Source organism: Chiloscyllium plagiosum, unplaced genomic scaffold, assembly GCF_037043375.1.
Source record: "Chiloscyllium plagiosum isolate Xiang-an unplaced genomic scaffold, Cpla_swu_hap1 HiC_scaffold_6, whole genome shotgun sequence".
Classification (NCBI taxonomy): Eukaryota; Metazoa; Chordata; class Chondrichthyes; order Orectolobiformes; family Hemiscylliidae; genus Chiloscyllium; species Chiloscyllium plagiosum.
In genome coordinates this window covers 130,062,215-130,077,768 of record NW_028270144.1, presented here as the reverse complement: position 1 = coordinate 130,077,768, position 15,554 = coordinate 130,062,215, and the positions used below count along the sequence as shown (strand labels likewise).

At 46.4% G+C, this 15,554-nt stretch overlaps 1 protein-coding gene across 9 annotated transcripts in view; it reads right to left on the bottom strand.

The window, feature by feature from the left end:
• The window catches only part of pgap2 (post-GPI attachment to proteins 2), a 78,267-nt gene that overhangs the window by 54,737 nt on the left and 7,976 nt on the right, over positions 1-15,554 (bottom strand). For all 9 annotated transcript variants that reach the window (XR_015757507.1, XR_015757508.1, XM_087988485.1 and 6 more), the window contains exon 2: positions 10,865-11,030. Coding sequence is in view for 7 of the 9 variants with exons in the window: in XM_087988486.1 (XP_087844612.1) it covers positions 10,865-11,030 (166 nt within the window). In the remaining 2 variants the exon portion in view is untranslated. The remainder of the gene's footprint in view (positions 1-10,864; positions 11,031-15,554) is intronic.

Genomic DNA, 15,554 nt, shown 5'->3' with positions numbered 1-15,554 from the left:
ATCTGCCTAAAAAAAAGTAAAAAGTTATGGTCTGGGTTACCTTCTTAAAACGTTTTGCGGGAGTCTGGCCTGATCAATAACAACAGTAAGTATTAATTAATTCTAAGGCAAACAAACAGAGTTTAGAGTTAAGGTATGGCAGGACAGTGGGGCCAAGTGGAGTGTACCTCCTGTGGTATGTGTGAAGTCATGGCCATACCCTGTGTCCCAGACAAACACATCGACAGGAAGTGTCTCCAGATGCACAAGCTTCAGCTCGGGGCTTTCAGACCGTGAGCAGCAGCTGGAGTCACCGGTGTGCCTCCGCCAGGCAGGGGACCATGTGGAGATCAGGGATAAGGAGGCAGTCACACCGCAGGCTCGATGTGTACACACCTCTGAACACGATGATTACAGAGTATCTAGCATTCATATCTAATCTTAAAAAAGGTACAGGCAGAAGGGGAGTGGGTGGCTATCAGGCAAATACTGTGACCAGATGTGTAGATTAGGGTAGTGTAGATTACACTGATTACAGCAAAACCTTTAACAAGGTCCCACACGGGGAGACTAAGGGTGATGGTAAGGGGTTGGTTTGTGTGTCCGAAGCCCAGTGTCCAGTGATATACCACAGGAATCACTGCTGGGCTCCTTATTGTTTGTGATTTATATAAAACAATATAGAACAAAATGTATGGGGGGAGACGATAAATAAATTTGCAGATGACACAAAGACTGACCAGGTGGCTGAGAGTGAGGAAGAAGGTCTTAGGTTACTGGCATAGATTCTAAAAGCAAGGAGATTATGTGGGAGCTGGATAAAACTTTAGTTCGGCCACAACTGAAGTACTGTGTGCAGTTCTGGGCACCTCACTATCAGAAGGATGTGATTGTACTGGAGGGGGTTTCACCAGGATGCTGCCTGGTATGGACCATTTCAGCAATGAAGAGAGGCTGGATAAGCTTGGGTTGTTTTCTTTAGAGCAGAAAAGGCTGAGGAGGGACTTGATAGAGGTGTATAAGATTATGAGGGGCACGGAGAAGGTGAATAGTAAGCAGCTGTTCCTCTTAGTTAAAGGGTCGACAACAAGAGGGCATAATTTTAAGGTGAGAGGCAGGAGGTTTAGTTGGAATTTTAGGAAAAATATTCTCACTCTGAGGGTGGTAGGAATTTGGAATGCAGTCCCTGCGAAGGTGGGTGGGGTCTTGTCTACATAGGGATGAATGAATGTAAACTTAGGGACAGTTCACCAAGCACCTCAGCCAGGTCTGCAGGGGCCGACTAGACCTCCCAGTCAATGCCCATTTTTAATTCCCCTTCTCCAGTCCCTTTCCAACATGACCATCCTTGGCCTCCTCCATTGCCACAATGAACCAAATTGGAGGTACAACAGCTCACTTTCCGCGTGGCCACCCTACAGCCCAGAGGACTCTGCACTGAGTTCTCCAATTTCAAATAACCTCCCTTCACATCCCCGAGTCCCTTCCCAGCCCCTCCCTCTCCTCTCCACTCCATCCCACCATCAACTGGATTCATTCCTTCCATTTGACCAAACATGTCGTACCGTCTACTGGTCTCCACCCATCCCCACTACACCACACTGCCCTGACTCTCCCTTTATCTGCAGCCCCCCCACCCCCTTTCCCACCCAAAATGTCGACTTCTCTGGTGGTCTGAGGTGTATTTGTTTTAATGCAAGAAGGAGAGTAGGTAAGGCAGATGAACTTAAGGCTTGGATTAGCACCTAGGAGCATGATGTTATTGTTATTACTGAGACTTGTTTGAGGGAAAGCCACGATTGGCAACTAAATATCCCAGGATATAGATGCTCCAGGCGGGATAGAGGGTGGAGGAGTTGCATTACTGGTCAGAGAGGATATCACAGCTGTGCTGAAGGAGGGCACTATGGAGGACTCGAGCAGCGAGGCAATATGAGCAGGGCTCAGAAATAGGAAGGCAGTGGTAACAGCGAACGTGAGATAGAGGTACAAATATGTAGAGAATTCAAAGAAAAATGTAGGAGCAACAGGGTGGTGGTGATAGGAGATTTTTAATTTTCCCAACATTGACTGGGATTCACTTAGTATTAGAGGATTGGATGGAGCAGAATTTGTAAGGAGCATCCAGGATGGTTTTCTAGAGCAGTATGTAAATACTTGGGAAGGGGCCATACTGGACCTGGTGTTGGGGAATGAGCCCGGACAGGTGGTTGAAGTTTCAGTAGGAGATTACTTTGGGAACAGTGATCACAATTCCGTAAGCTTTAGAATACTCATGAACAAAGGCGAGAGTGGTCCTAAAGAAAGAGTGCTAAATTGGGGGAAGGCCAACTCTACCAAAATTCAGCAAGAGCTGGGGAATGTAAAATGGGAGCAGCTGTTTGAAGGGAAATCCACATTCGATATGTGGGAGGCTTTTAAAGTGAGGCTGATTAGAGTTCAGGAGAGGTATGTTCCTGTGAAAATGAGGGATAGAAATGGCAAGGTTAGGGAACCATGGATGACAGTAAAACTGAGAGACTAGCTAAGAGGAAAAAGGATGCCTACATAAGGTGTAGGTGACTGAAGACAGACAAAGCTTTGAAAGAATATCGGGGATGTAGGACCAACCTGAAATGAAGAATTAAGAGGGCTAAAAGGAGTCATGAAATATCTTTAGCAAACAGGGTTAAGGAAAATCCCAAAGCCTTTGTTCCATATATAAGGAGCAAGAGGGTAACTAGGGAAAGGGTTGGCCCACTCAAGGACAAAGGAGGAAAGTTATGCATGGAGTCAGAGAAAATGGGTGAGATTCTTATCGACTACTTTGCATCGGTGTTCACTGAGGAGAGGGACATGACGAATGTTCAGCTTGGGGATATATCTTTGATTACTCTCGGTCAAGTCAGCATAAGGAGGGAGGAAGTGTTGGGTATTCTAAAAGGCATTAAGGTGGACAAGTCCCCAGGCCCGGATGGGAACTACCCCAGGATACTGAGGGAAACGAGAGAGAAAATAGCTAGAGCTTTAACAGATATCTTTGCAGCATCCTTGAACACTGGTGTCGTCCCAGAGGACTGGAGAATTGCTAATGTTGTCCCCTTGTTTAAGGAGAGTAGCAGGAATAATCCAGGTAATTATAAACCGGTAAGCCTAATGTCTGTGGTAGGGAAGCTGCTGGAGAAGACACTGAGGGATAGGATCTATTCCCGTTTGGAAGAAAATGGGCTTATCAGTAATGGGAAGCATGGTTTTATGCAGGGAAGTTTTTGTTTTACAAACTTAATAGAATTCTTTGAAGAGGTGACAAAGTTGATTGATGAGGGAGGGGCTGTAGATGTCACATACATGGACTTCAGTAAGGCGTTTGATAAGGTTCCCCATGCTTGGCTGATGGAGAAGGTGAAGTCGCATGGGGTCCAGGGTGTTCTAGCTGGGTGGATAGAGAACTGGATGGGCAGCAGGAGACACAGAGTTGCATATGGATGGGAGTTTGTCAAAATGGAGACCTATGGCTAGTGGTGTTCCACAGGGATCTGTGCTGGGACCACTGTTGTTCGTGGTATACATAAATGATCTGGAGGAAGGTGTTGGTTGTCTCATTAGCAAGTTTACAGATGACACCAAGATTGGTAGAGTAGCAGATAGTGATTGGGACTATCAGAGAATACAGTGGAAATGGATAGATTGGAGAGTTAGCCAGAGAAATGGCAGATGGATTTCAATCTGGGCAAATGCGAGGTGATGCATTTTGGAAGATCCAATTCAAGAGCGAACTATACAGTAAATGGAAAAGTCCTGGGGAAAATTGATCTGGGTGTTCAGGTCCATTATTCCCTGAAGGTGGCAACGCAGGTCGATAGAGTGGTCAAGGTGGCACACGGCATGCTTTCCTTCATCAGACTGGGTATTGGGTACAAGAGTTGGCAGGTCATGTTACAGTTATATAGGACTTTGGTTCGGCCACATTTGGAATACTGCATACGGTTCTGGTCGCCACATTACCAAAAGGATGTGGATGCTTTGGGAAGGGTGCAGAGGAGGTTCGCCAAGATGTTGTCTGGTATGGAGGGTGCTAGCTATGAAGAGAGATTCAATATATTAGGATTATTTTCTTTAGAGAGATGGAGGTTGAGGAGGGACCTGATTGAGGCCTACAAATTCATGAGAGGTGTGGACAAGGTGGATAGCAAGAAACTTTTTCCCAGAGCGGGGGACTCAATTACTAGGGGTCACGAGTTCGAAGTGAGAGGGGAAAGGTTTAGGAGGGATTTAGAGTCAGAGAGTTATAGAGATGTACAGCACGGAAACAGACCCTTCGGTCCAACTCATCCATACTGACCAGATATTCCAACCCAATCTAGTCCCACCTGCCAGCACCCAGCCCATATCCCTCCAAACCCTTCCTATTCATGTACCCATCCAAATGCCTCTTAAATGTTGCAGTTGTACCAGCCTCCTCCACCAGGGATGGTGCAGGAGGGAGGGATTCCGGTTTTTGGATAACTGGGGTTCTTTCTGGGGACGGTGGGACCTCTATAAACAGGATGGTCTTCACCTGAACCTGAGGGGCACCAGTATCCTTGGGGGGAGGTTTGCTAGTGCTCTTGGGGGGGGTTTAAACTAACTCTGCAGGGGCATGGGAACCCAGATTGTAGCTTCAGGGTGCAGGGCCTGGAGTGTAGGGAGGTTAGGAACATGGCATCAATTTCCAAGGAGGGTGCCTGTAAACAGGAAAGTGGCTTGAAGTGTGTATACTTCAATGCAAGAAGTATACGAAATAAGGTAGGTGAACTTGCAGCGTGGGTTGGTACCTGGGACTTCGATGTTGTGGCTATTACGGAGACATGGCTAGAACAGGGACAGGATTGGCTGTTGCAGGTTCCAGGATTTAAATGTTTTAGTGGGGTCAGAGGTGGGGGTAAAAGAGGGGGAGGTGTGGCATTGCTTGTCAAAGATAGTATTACAGTGGTGGAAAGGACGATGGATGAGGACTTGCCATCTGAGGTAGTTTGGGCTGAGGTTAGGAATAGGAAAGGTGAGGTCACCCTGTTAGGAGTCTTTTATAGGCCTCCTAATAGTCCTAGAATCATTGAAGAAAGGATAGGGAAGGTGATTCAGGAGATGAGTGACAGTAATAGGGTGGTTGTTATGGGGGACTTTAACTTTCCTGATATTGATTGGGAAAGCTACAGCTCAAGTTCGTTAGATGGGTCAGTGTTTGTTCAATGTGTGCAGGAGAGTTTCCTGACACAATATGTAGTCAGGCCAACAAGAGGTGAGGCCATACTGGATTTGGTTCTGGGTAACGAACCAGGCCAGGTGTTAGAATTAGAGGTAGGTGAGCACTTTGGGGATAGTGACCATAATTCGGTGATTTTTAGTCTCGTGTTGGAGAGGGATAAGTGTGTACTACAGGGCAAGAGTTATAGCTGGGGGCAGGGAAATTATGATGCGGTGAGGCATGACTTAGGATGTGTGGCTTGGAAAAGTAGACTCCAAGGCAAGAGTGTAAATGATATGTGGAGCTTGTTCAAGGAGCAACTATTGAGTGTCCTTGATAATTATGTACCTGTCAGGCAGGGAGGAAAGGGTCGTGCGAGGGAGCTGTGGTTTAATAAGGAATTGGAATCCCTTGTTAAATGGAAGAGGGCGGCCTATCTCAAGATGAGACGTGAAGGTTCAATTGGGGCGATTGAGAGTTATAGGGTAGCCAGGAAGGACCTGAAGAGAGAGCTAAGAGCAGCAAGGAGGGGACATGAAAGGTCCTTAGTCGGTAGGATTAGGGAAAACCCTAAGGCTTTCTATAGGTATGTTAGGAATAAAAGAATGACTAGGGTAGGAATAGGTCCAGTCAAGGATAGTAGTGGGAAGTTGCGTGTGGAGGCGGAAGAGATTGGGGAGACACTGAATGAATACTTTTCTTCAGTATTTACTCAGGAACAGGGCATTGTCGTCGATGTGAATACTGAGTCACAAATAAGTAGAATGGATGGCTTTGAGGTATGTAGAGAAGAGGTGTTGGAAATCCTGGAAAAGGTGAAAATAGATAAGTCCCCTGGGCCTGATGGCATTTATCCTAGGATTCTCTGGGAAGCAAGGGAGGAGATTGCAGAGCCATTGGCCTTGATTTTTATGTCCTCTTTGTCTACAGGAGTAGTGCCAGAAGACTGGAGGATAGCAAATGTGGTTCCCTTGTTCAAAAAGGGGAGTAGGGATAACCCTAGTAACTATAGGCCGGTGAGTCTCACTTCTGTTGTGGGCAAAGTCTTAGAGAGAATTGTAAGGGATAGGATTTATGAACATCTGGATAGGAATAATGTGATCAAGGATAGTCAGCATGGTTTTGTGAAGGGCAGGTCATGCCTCACAAACCTTATTGAATTCTTTGAAAAGGTGACGAAGGAGGTTGATGAGGGGAAAGCGGTAGATGTGGTATATATGGATTTTAGTAAGGCGTTTGATAAGGTTCCCCATGGTAGGCTACTGCAGAAAATACGGAGATATGGCATTGAGGGTGAGTTGGAGGTTTGGATTAGGAATTGGCTGGATGGAAGAAGACAGAGGATAGTAGTTGATGGCAAAGTTTCTTCATGGAGTGCCGTCACTAGCGGTGTTCCGCAAGGATCTGTTTTGGGACCATTGCTGTTTGTCATTTTTATAAATGACCTGGAAGAGGGGTTAGAAGGTTGGGTGAGCAAGTTTGCGGATGATACGAAAGTCGGAGGAGTTGTTGACAGTGAGGAAGGATGTGGCAGGTTACAGCAGGATATAGAGAAGCTGCAGAGCTGGGCAGAAAGGTGGCAAATGGAATTCAATGTAGCTAAGTGTGAGGTGATTCACTTTGGGAAGAATAACAAAAAGATGGGGTACTGGGCTAATGGTCGGATACTTGGTAGTGTGGATGAGCAGAGGGATCTTGGTGTCCATGTACACAGATCTCTGAAAGTTGCCACCCAGGTAAATAGTGCGGTGAGGAAGGCATATGGCGTACTGGCTTTTATTGGTAGAGGAATTGAGTTCCGGAGTCCTGAGGTCATGATGCAGTTGTATAAGATTCTGGTGCGGCCGCATCTGGAATATTGTGTGCAGTTTTGGTCGCCATACTATAGGAAGGACGTGGAGGCACTGGAACGGGTGCAGAGGAGGTTTACCAGGATGTTGCCTGGTATGGAAGGAAGATCGTATGAGGAAAGACTGAGACACTTGGGGCTGTTTTCATTAGAGAAAAGAAGGTTTAGGGGTGACTTGATTGAGGTGTACAAGATGATTAGGGGGTTAGATAGGGTTGACAGTGTGAACCTTTTCCCGCGTATGGAGTCGGGTATTACAAGGGGGCATAGCTTTAAATTAAGGGGGGGTAGATATAGGACTGAAGTTAGGGGTAGGTTCTTCACTCAGCGAGTCGTAAGTTCATGGAATGCCCTGCCAGTAGCAGTGGTGGACTCTCCCTCTTTATGGGCATTTAAACGGGCATTGGATAGGTATATGGAGGATAGTGGGTTAGTATAGGTTAGGTGGGCTTGGATCGGCGCAACATCGAGGGCCAAAGGGCCTGTACTGCGCTGTATTGTTCTATGTTCTATGTACTTCCTCTGGCAGCTCATTCCATACACACACCACCCTCTGCATGACAGAGTTGCCCCTTAGGTCCCTTTTATATCTTTCCCCTCTCACCCTAAACCTATGCGCTCTAGTACCCCTGTCCCAGGGAAAATACTTTGTCTATTTATCCTATCCATGCCCCTCATGATTTTATAAACCTCTATAAGGTCAGCTCTCAGCTTCTGAAGCTCCAGGGAAAACAACCAATGCGTGAAAGTTCATCACGCAGAGGGTGCTGGATGTCTGGAACGCGTTGTCAGCAGCAACGGTAGGGTCAGGAACAATAGTATCATTTAAGATGTGTCTAGACAGATACATGAATGGGCAGGGAGCAGAGGGTTACAGATCCTTAGAAAATAGGCAACAGGTTTAGATAGAGGATCTGGATCGGTGCAGGCTTGGAGGGCCAAAGGGCCTGTTCCTGAGCTGTAATTTTCTTTGTTCTTTGTTGTCCACCTCTTGACTTGCTGTGTTCTTCCAGCCTCCTGCCTGTCTAGACCCAGGTAAGGACAGCTTCCCTAAAGGACATTAGTGAACCAGATTTTTTTTCCAAAATTCAAAACATGGTCATCATTAGATTCTTAATTGCAGATTATTCCAGAGCAGCACAGTGGCTCAGTGGTTAGCACTGTTGGCTCACAGTGCCAGGGATCCAGGTTCGATTCCAGCCTTGAGCGACTGTCTGTGTGGTGTTTGCACTTTCTCCCCGTGTCTATGTTCTATGTCTGTGTGGGTTTCCTTCTACAGTCCAAAGATGTGCAGGTTAGGGTGAATTGGCCATGGGAAATGCAGGTTAATTGGGACAGGGTGGGATGGGGGTGAGTCCGGGTGGGATGCTTTTCGGGGGGTCAGTGTGGATCTGATAGGCTGAATGGCCTGTTTCCATGCTGGAGGATTCTATGATTTTTATTGAATTCAAATTATACTATCTGCCATGGCTGTGTTTTGACCCTGGCTCCCCAGAACATTAACTCGGTGTTTGGATTAATCGTCTCGTGATAATCCCACTAGGCCATTACCTCCCCAAATGTCCTTGTCAATCAGTCACTGAAGGATAAAATACAGCTGCAGCAAGCTATTCAGAAGGCTAATGGGATTTATCGTAAGAGAATTTGAGCGCAGGAGTAGCAAAGTCTTGCTTCAATTGTTTAAGAAGATGGTTAGACCACACCTGAAGAACTGTGTGCAATTTTGGTCTTCTTAACTCAGAAAGGGATCAGTTAGCTCAGTTGGCTAGCAATCCAACAGCAATTTTAATTGCAAGGTCACGATGCAGGTCTCGTCTTCTCAATCTCTCCTCTTTCCTGAGGCATGGTGACTCTCAGGTTAAAGCACCACCAGTTGTCTCTCTCTCCCTAATGAGACAGCAGCTATACAGTCCTCTGGGACTACGGCGACTCTACCACCTCAGGGAAGATATTACTGCCAGAGAGGAAAAGCAATGAAGGTTCACCAGACTGGTTCCTCAAAAGGCAGGACTGTCCTGGAAAGAGAAATTGGGCAAACTGGGCAGGTATTCTCCAGAGATTTGAAAAATGAGAGAATTGGTCTAAAAGATAAACAGGATAGATGTGGGTAACAGGTTTCCCCTAGCTAGTGAGGCCAAACTGGAAGCACAATTTAAAAATAAGGAGAATGACATTTAGAACCAAGACAGGAGAATTATGTTTTTACTCAGAAGGGTTGTGAATCTTTAGAATTCTCTGCTATGGAGGGCTGTGCAAGCTGAACCTTTCTGTATACTTAAACTACAGGTTGATACCTTTCTGATCTCTAGTGGTTTACAGTATTATGGGGATGGGGAGGGTAAAAGGATTAAGTGTTCAATCAGCCATGATCATATGAGGGGAGAGTGACAGCCCTTGACATCAAGGCTGCATTCAACCGAGTGTGGCATCAAGGAGCCCTGGCTAAACTGGAATCAGTGGGTATCGGGGGCAAACTCCCCGCTGGTTGGGGTCATAGCTGACACATAGGAAGATGGCTGTGGTTGTTGGAGGTCAGTCATCTCAGCTCCAGGACATTTCTGCAGGAGTTCCTCAGGATAGTGTCCTGGGCCCAACCATCTTCAGCTGCTTCATCAATGACCTTCCCTCCATCAGAAGGTCAGGAGTGGGGATGGTCACCGATGATTACACACAATGTTCAGCACCATTCATCACCCCTCAGGTACTGAAGCAGGTTAATGTTCAAATGCAAAAAGATCTGGACAATATCCAGGCTTGGGCTGACAAGTGGCAAATTACATTCACACCACACAAATGCCAGGCAATGAACATCAGTAATAACAGACAGTCTAACCCCTACCCCCCCTTCACATTCAATTGTGTTACATCACTGAATCCTGCATTATCAATATCCTGGGGTTTACCTTTGACCAGAAACTCAACTGAACTCACCACATAAACACAGTGGCTACAAGATCAGGTCAGAGTCTAGGAACACTGCAGCGAGTAACTCACCTCCTAATTCCCCAAAACCTGTCCCACCATCTACAAGGCACATGGAATACTCCCCACTTGCCTGGATGCAATTCCAATAACAGTCAAGAAGCTTGACACGATTCAAGATAAAGCAGTCCACTTGATCGACACCACATCCACAAATATCCACACCCTCCAGCACTGACACTCAGTAGCAGCAGTGTGTACTATCCACAAGATGCACTGCAGAAATTCACCAAAGATCCTCAGGCAGCGCCTTCCAAATCCACAGCTACTTCCATCCAGAAGGAGACAGGCAGCAGATACATGGGAATACTACCCCCTGCAAGTTCCCCTCCAAGCCAATCCCCATCCTGACTTGGAAATATATCGCTGTTCCTTCACTGTCACTGGGTCAAAGTCTTGGAATTCCCCCCCTAAGGGCATTGTGGGTGAACCCACAGCACATGGACTGCAGCGTTTCAGGAAGGCAGCTCACCCCCACCTTCTCAAGGGGCAACTAGGGATGGGCAATAAATGCTGGGCCCAGCCAGTGATGCTCTCATCCCATGAATGAATTAAAACGGGACCTGCCCTAAACAGAAAAAGGAAATTCACTGGAGGGTGGTGGGCATGTGGAGCTCACTGCCACATTTAAGAGGAAGCTGGATAAACAAGAGGGAGAAAGGAATAGAAGGATATGTGGAAAGGGTGAAATGAAACATTGGGGATTAGGAGGAGACGGATTTGAGCAGACAGATTGAATAGTCTGTTTCTGTGCTATAATTGATAGTGTAATTCTATGTAATATAAGTTTTTCACTCTTTCTCCACTGTAAATAAACACATCAGCTACAGCCCCAACCTATCGAGCCTCACCCGGCAGTGTGTCGCTGTTGTCTCCTCAAAGTTAAAAACAATCGACCAAACAATGCAGAAAAGGAAGCCAAAGAGCGGGCACATCACGGTGGCAACTGCCAAGACGGTGAACCGGAGACGCAGCAGCACTGGCTCTTTATCCAGGGGCAGGAACGTGGGCAACAACCTAGAAATTCAAACAGAAACAAACATTCCAGAGACCAGTAACCAGCAAGAGAAAATCAGCTCCATTATATGTGGCAAATAGCACATGGACTCATAAACCAGGAAGACAGAGTCCATGGCGGATCATCTTAAGACTTTCATAAGGGCAACATTTTAATTTTTTGCCAGTTTCCTTTTGCTTTCCAGGGGCTCTTTTCAAATTCTCAATAACTCATGGATTATGTAATGCAGTGCTACAGTAACAATACCTTCTGTATGTATTGACATGTTAGGGATTCAGCCTTCCAGAAGCAGAACTGGAATTCCTCGATTTCCTCAATAATTATCAACACTAATTACATTGAAAACCACATCACACTAGGAAAAAATTAATTTCTTAGACACTGCAGGATTCAAATTGATGAAATAGACATAAATTAGCATCAACATTTTTTTTGTTTCAAAAAAAACATGAGATGCAACTCCACATACAAAAAGTGATCCTGTGAAATCCACCTTCTACAGACTGAGGAAGTCACAGCCAACGTACTTTCACAGCATATTCATAAAGCTGTAATATGTTAATCAGGCAGTTACAATCCAACTGACTGCATCTCAGAACTCAAGCTCAGATTCAAATGTAACCATCAATGGAATGCTCATTACAATAGCATCCAGATTTTACATATGACAGCTTCTGAACATATGCAACTTTGAACTATAGATTTCAAAGAATTTATTACTTCAGTGATTTCATTCGCTCACAGTGAACGAAGTATTCCCTCACACACAGAATTAAAACTTGTCTTGCTTCTGCCTACACCACCTCCGTCTCTGCCAAACTGCAGCTTCCTTCACTCTCACCTTCGCCATTCTGTTCGAGCCTCCTTTTGCTCCCACCCCAACACTTAGCACTTCATTGCTGCATCCTTGCAGCAGACCGACCAGAGCAAATTGCTGATAGGCTTCCAAGTGCACCTATCAGCAGTAAGCACAGGAGAGGAACAGCTTGTGATTGGTACAGTAGCACTTCACCTCTACCCTGTTCATTTGATTACATCCTTGAGAAGTCTCTACCCTGGAGATATAAAATAAATACAAAATTATTGTATTGTATTTCAAAACAGGAGGAGACTAAGAAGGAAGACATTCAAAGGGGATATAGTTCTCAAATCATAGGGCTCCAATTCAAAATTAGAAAGTTAGGAGCATGGGAGTGAGAAATTCATAGCATCTTAGAATGGGTGCAGCAAGAGGGAGACTATTTGGCCCTAGGTGTCTATGCTAACTCTTTGCAAGAGCAGCACAGCCAATCCCATACCCATGCTCTTTCCCAGTAGCCCTGCACAGTATTTCTGTTCAGATAATTCTCCAACTCCCTCTTTAAAGCCTCGTTTGAACCTGCCCATTGCAACACTCTCAGGCGAACCATTTCCTCAAGTAAAAGGTTTTCCTCCATTATTGCTCCTTCAACCAATACCTTACAGCAGTGTCCTCCAATACTCAATGCTTGCACTAGTTCAAACAATTTCTCCCTATCCAGACCCCTCATGTTTGGAGCACCTATGTCATAGCTCCTCTCAATTTTCTGTTAAGTACAGATTTTGATTTCTTTCTTTAATTTAAACAGAATTCAAAAATCAGGAAACTGATCTTTTTTCTGTAACTTACCCATCAAAGCTCAGCTTCTTGTACTCTAATATCAATTTGATATGAATCCAGGGTAAAATAACCCCCACAGAGAGGGGTATCCCATCACCAAGTCATCCTTTATATACACATGCACAGTTCACAACACTGACCCAGCTAGTTCAGAGCCGGTTTCTAGAGTGCACAGAGCCTCTGACTCTCCTATTTGTATCTGTCAGCCAGGGCTCCTTGATTGGGCCAGGTTTACAGCCCCAATCAAGGAACTCAGATTCTATGTGGTCCACCTGGATGACCCCATTCCAATCAGTACGCCCCCTCCCACTCTAACAGGACACAGGTCCATTCCATTTCCTGTGGCTCCTCCTGGGATATGTTCACACCGGGTGTGGTTCCTCGGACTCTGCCTCAGGACTCTGGTGGCGTGTACCAGACAGTGGCTCACCTTTTGCACCTGGAGCGTCTCAGCCAAAATTCATCATCATCTTCTTCAAGCAGTAACAGAGTCAAGGCTGTGACCGCCGCCGTGCCCATCCCATCCTCAGACATGTCATTGACACTAGGCAGAGGGGAAAACCCATAGGTTCTGCAGACTTGCCAGGTGCTTGGAGGGGCTGGGGATGTTTCACTCCTGCCCAGTTTGTGAGGTTGCAGCTTTCATGTGGGCCATGAACCACAATTCCGATTTGAATTTTGAACGTCACAGGACCTGACCTTGCTTCGACCATACCTCCTACCTGTGCAACTCCACACAGTCAGTTGCCTGAGGCGGGAATTTCAACACCAAACGTCGCCCTCTGAAGTAATCTGCCTCTTTCACTCTGTGTCTCGTTTTGGAGTTCCTGTTGCCATTTCAGCCTGCCCCAAGGTTCAGGAAAATCAGATTTAAACCATTAGCAACTCTGCTGGAATTGCACCTGTAATTGCTTGAGGGGTGTTCCTATAATCAAACAGAAACTAGAACAGTTTGCCATCTAGTGAAGCTGAAGGCTGCTTCCTTAAGCCTACGGTCACAGTTTGGACTGTGCTTTCTGCCGGACCATTGGACGATGGATGGTATGGGGCTATCCTTACATGCTGAACGCCTTTTAGGAAATACTCAATGTCCCTGGTGGTAAATGATGGCCCCTGGTCTGTGGCCAACCTCTCTGGGAATCCGTGTATTGCAAAAGATGCTCATAACTTTTCAATCACCATCCCTGTGTTTGACCAATGAACTCTGTGCATGTCCAACCACTTTGAGTGAGCATCCACAACTACTAAAACATTCAGCCCTTGAAAGGACTCACATAGTTGACATGTAACCAGGTTCAGAGTTTGCCAGTCATTGCCATGAATGTGAGGGAGCTACTGACGGTAATTTTAATTCTTGATGGCACTCTGGGCACTGCTCCACCAACACGGCTATGTCAGCTTCTAATCCTGGCCACTTGACATAACTTCTAATCAACATCTTCATTTTGAAAAGCCGTGGATGACCCTGCTGCAGTTCAGCCAGTATCTGGTGGTAACCTTTGCTTGGGACAATCGCTCTTGCTACCCACAATAATATGCCGTCCTCTATGGTGATCTGGTCTTGCCGAGTTCAGAAAGATTAGATTAGATTACTTTACAGTGTGGAAACAGGCCCTTCGGCCCAACAAGTCCACACCGCCCCACCAAAGCGCAAACCACCCATACCCCTACATTTACCCCTTACCTAACACTACGGGCAATTTAGCATGGCCAATTCACCTGACCTGCACATCTTCAGACTGTGGGAGGAAACCGGAGCACCCGGAGGAAACCCACGCAGACACGGGGAGAATGTGCAAACTCCACACAGTCAGTCACCTGAGGCGGGAATTGAACCCGGGTCTCTGGCACTGTGAGGCAGCAGTGCTAACTGCTGTGCCACCATGCTGCCCACTAAGGTTTCAATTCTGGTTGCGAAGGCCCTTTCGTTCCCACATCAACACCAGGTGGGGATCTTTTTGTGTCCAATCTGATCATGTCAGCAGTGACCAGAAAGTCTTAAACCAGATCAAACTCTTCTAGTGGTGGTACCACCGGTGGGGTATCTGACAGTAGGAGATGGCTCAATGCATCCGCTACATCTTGGCTTTGAGACTATTTCCAAGGCTGACTCTTTTTCAATAGCAGATGTAAGGCTGCCAGAGACAAAGGCAGCTCACCCCTACACCCACCCCCAGTCCTGAAGAAGGGTTACGCCTGAAATGTGGACTTCTCCATCTTCTGATGCTGCCTGGCTTGCTATGTTCTCCCAGCCTCCTGCTAGTCTACCTAGGATGGAGGCCAGGTTACACATGAATTTTCCGTAATAACTCACCAACCCAAGCAAAGACCTAAGCTCCGGTACAGATGTGGGAGCTGGGGCACCTTTGATCATTCTCAGTTTATATTCCAAGGGGTGTAACCATGTCTTGTCAACTCTGTAGCCCAAGCAAGTCACTTGGGGTGCCTGCAAAAGACAGTTTTCCCTCCTGGGAGAAATGTATAAGGATCATGTCCAAGTTTTCTCAGTGTTCTTTATTCATCTTCTCGGTTGTTAGCATGTCATAGAATCACAGAATCCCTACAATGTGGAAGCAGGCCATTCAGCACATCGAGCCTACACCGACCCTCTGAAGAGTGCCCCATTTAGATCCACCCCCTTTCCTATCACCTTGCATTTCCCGTGGGTATCCCACCTAGCCTGCACACCAGGAGCAATTTAGCACATCTTTACGGATGGGAGGGAATTGGAGCACCTGAGGGAAACCCACCCAGACACGGGGATAATGTGCAAACTCCACACAGACAGTCACCCGAGGCTGGAACCGAACCTGGGTCACTGGTGCTGTGAGGCAGCAGTGCTAACCACTGAGCCACCACGCCACCTATCCAGATAAATAGCAAC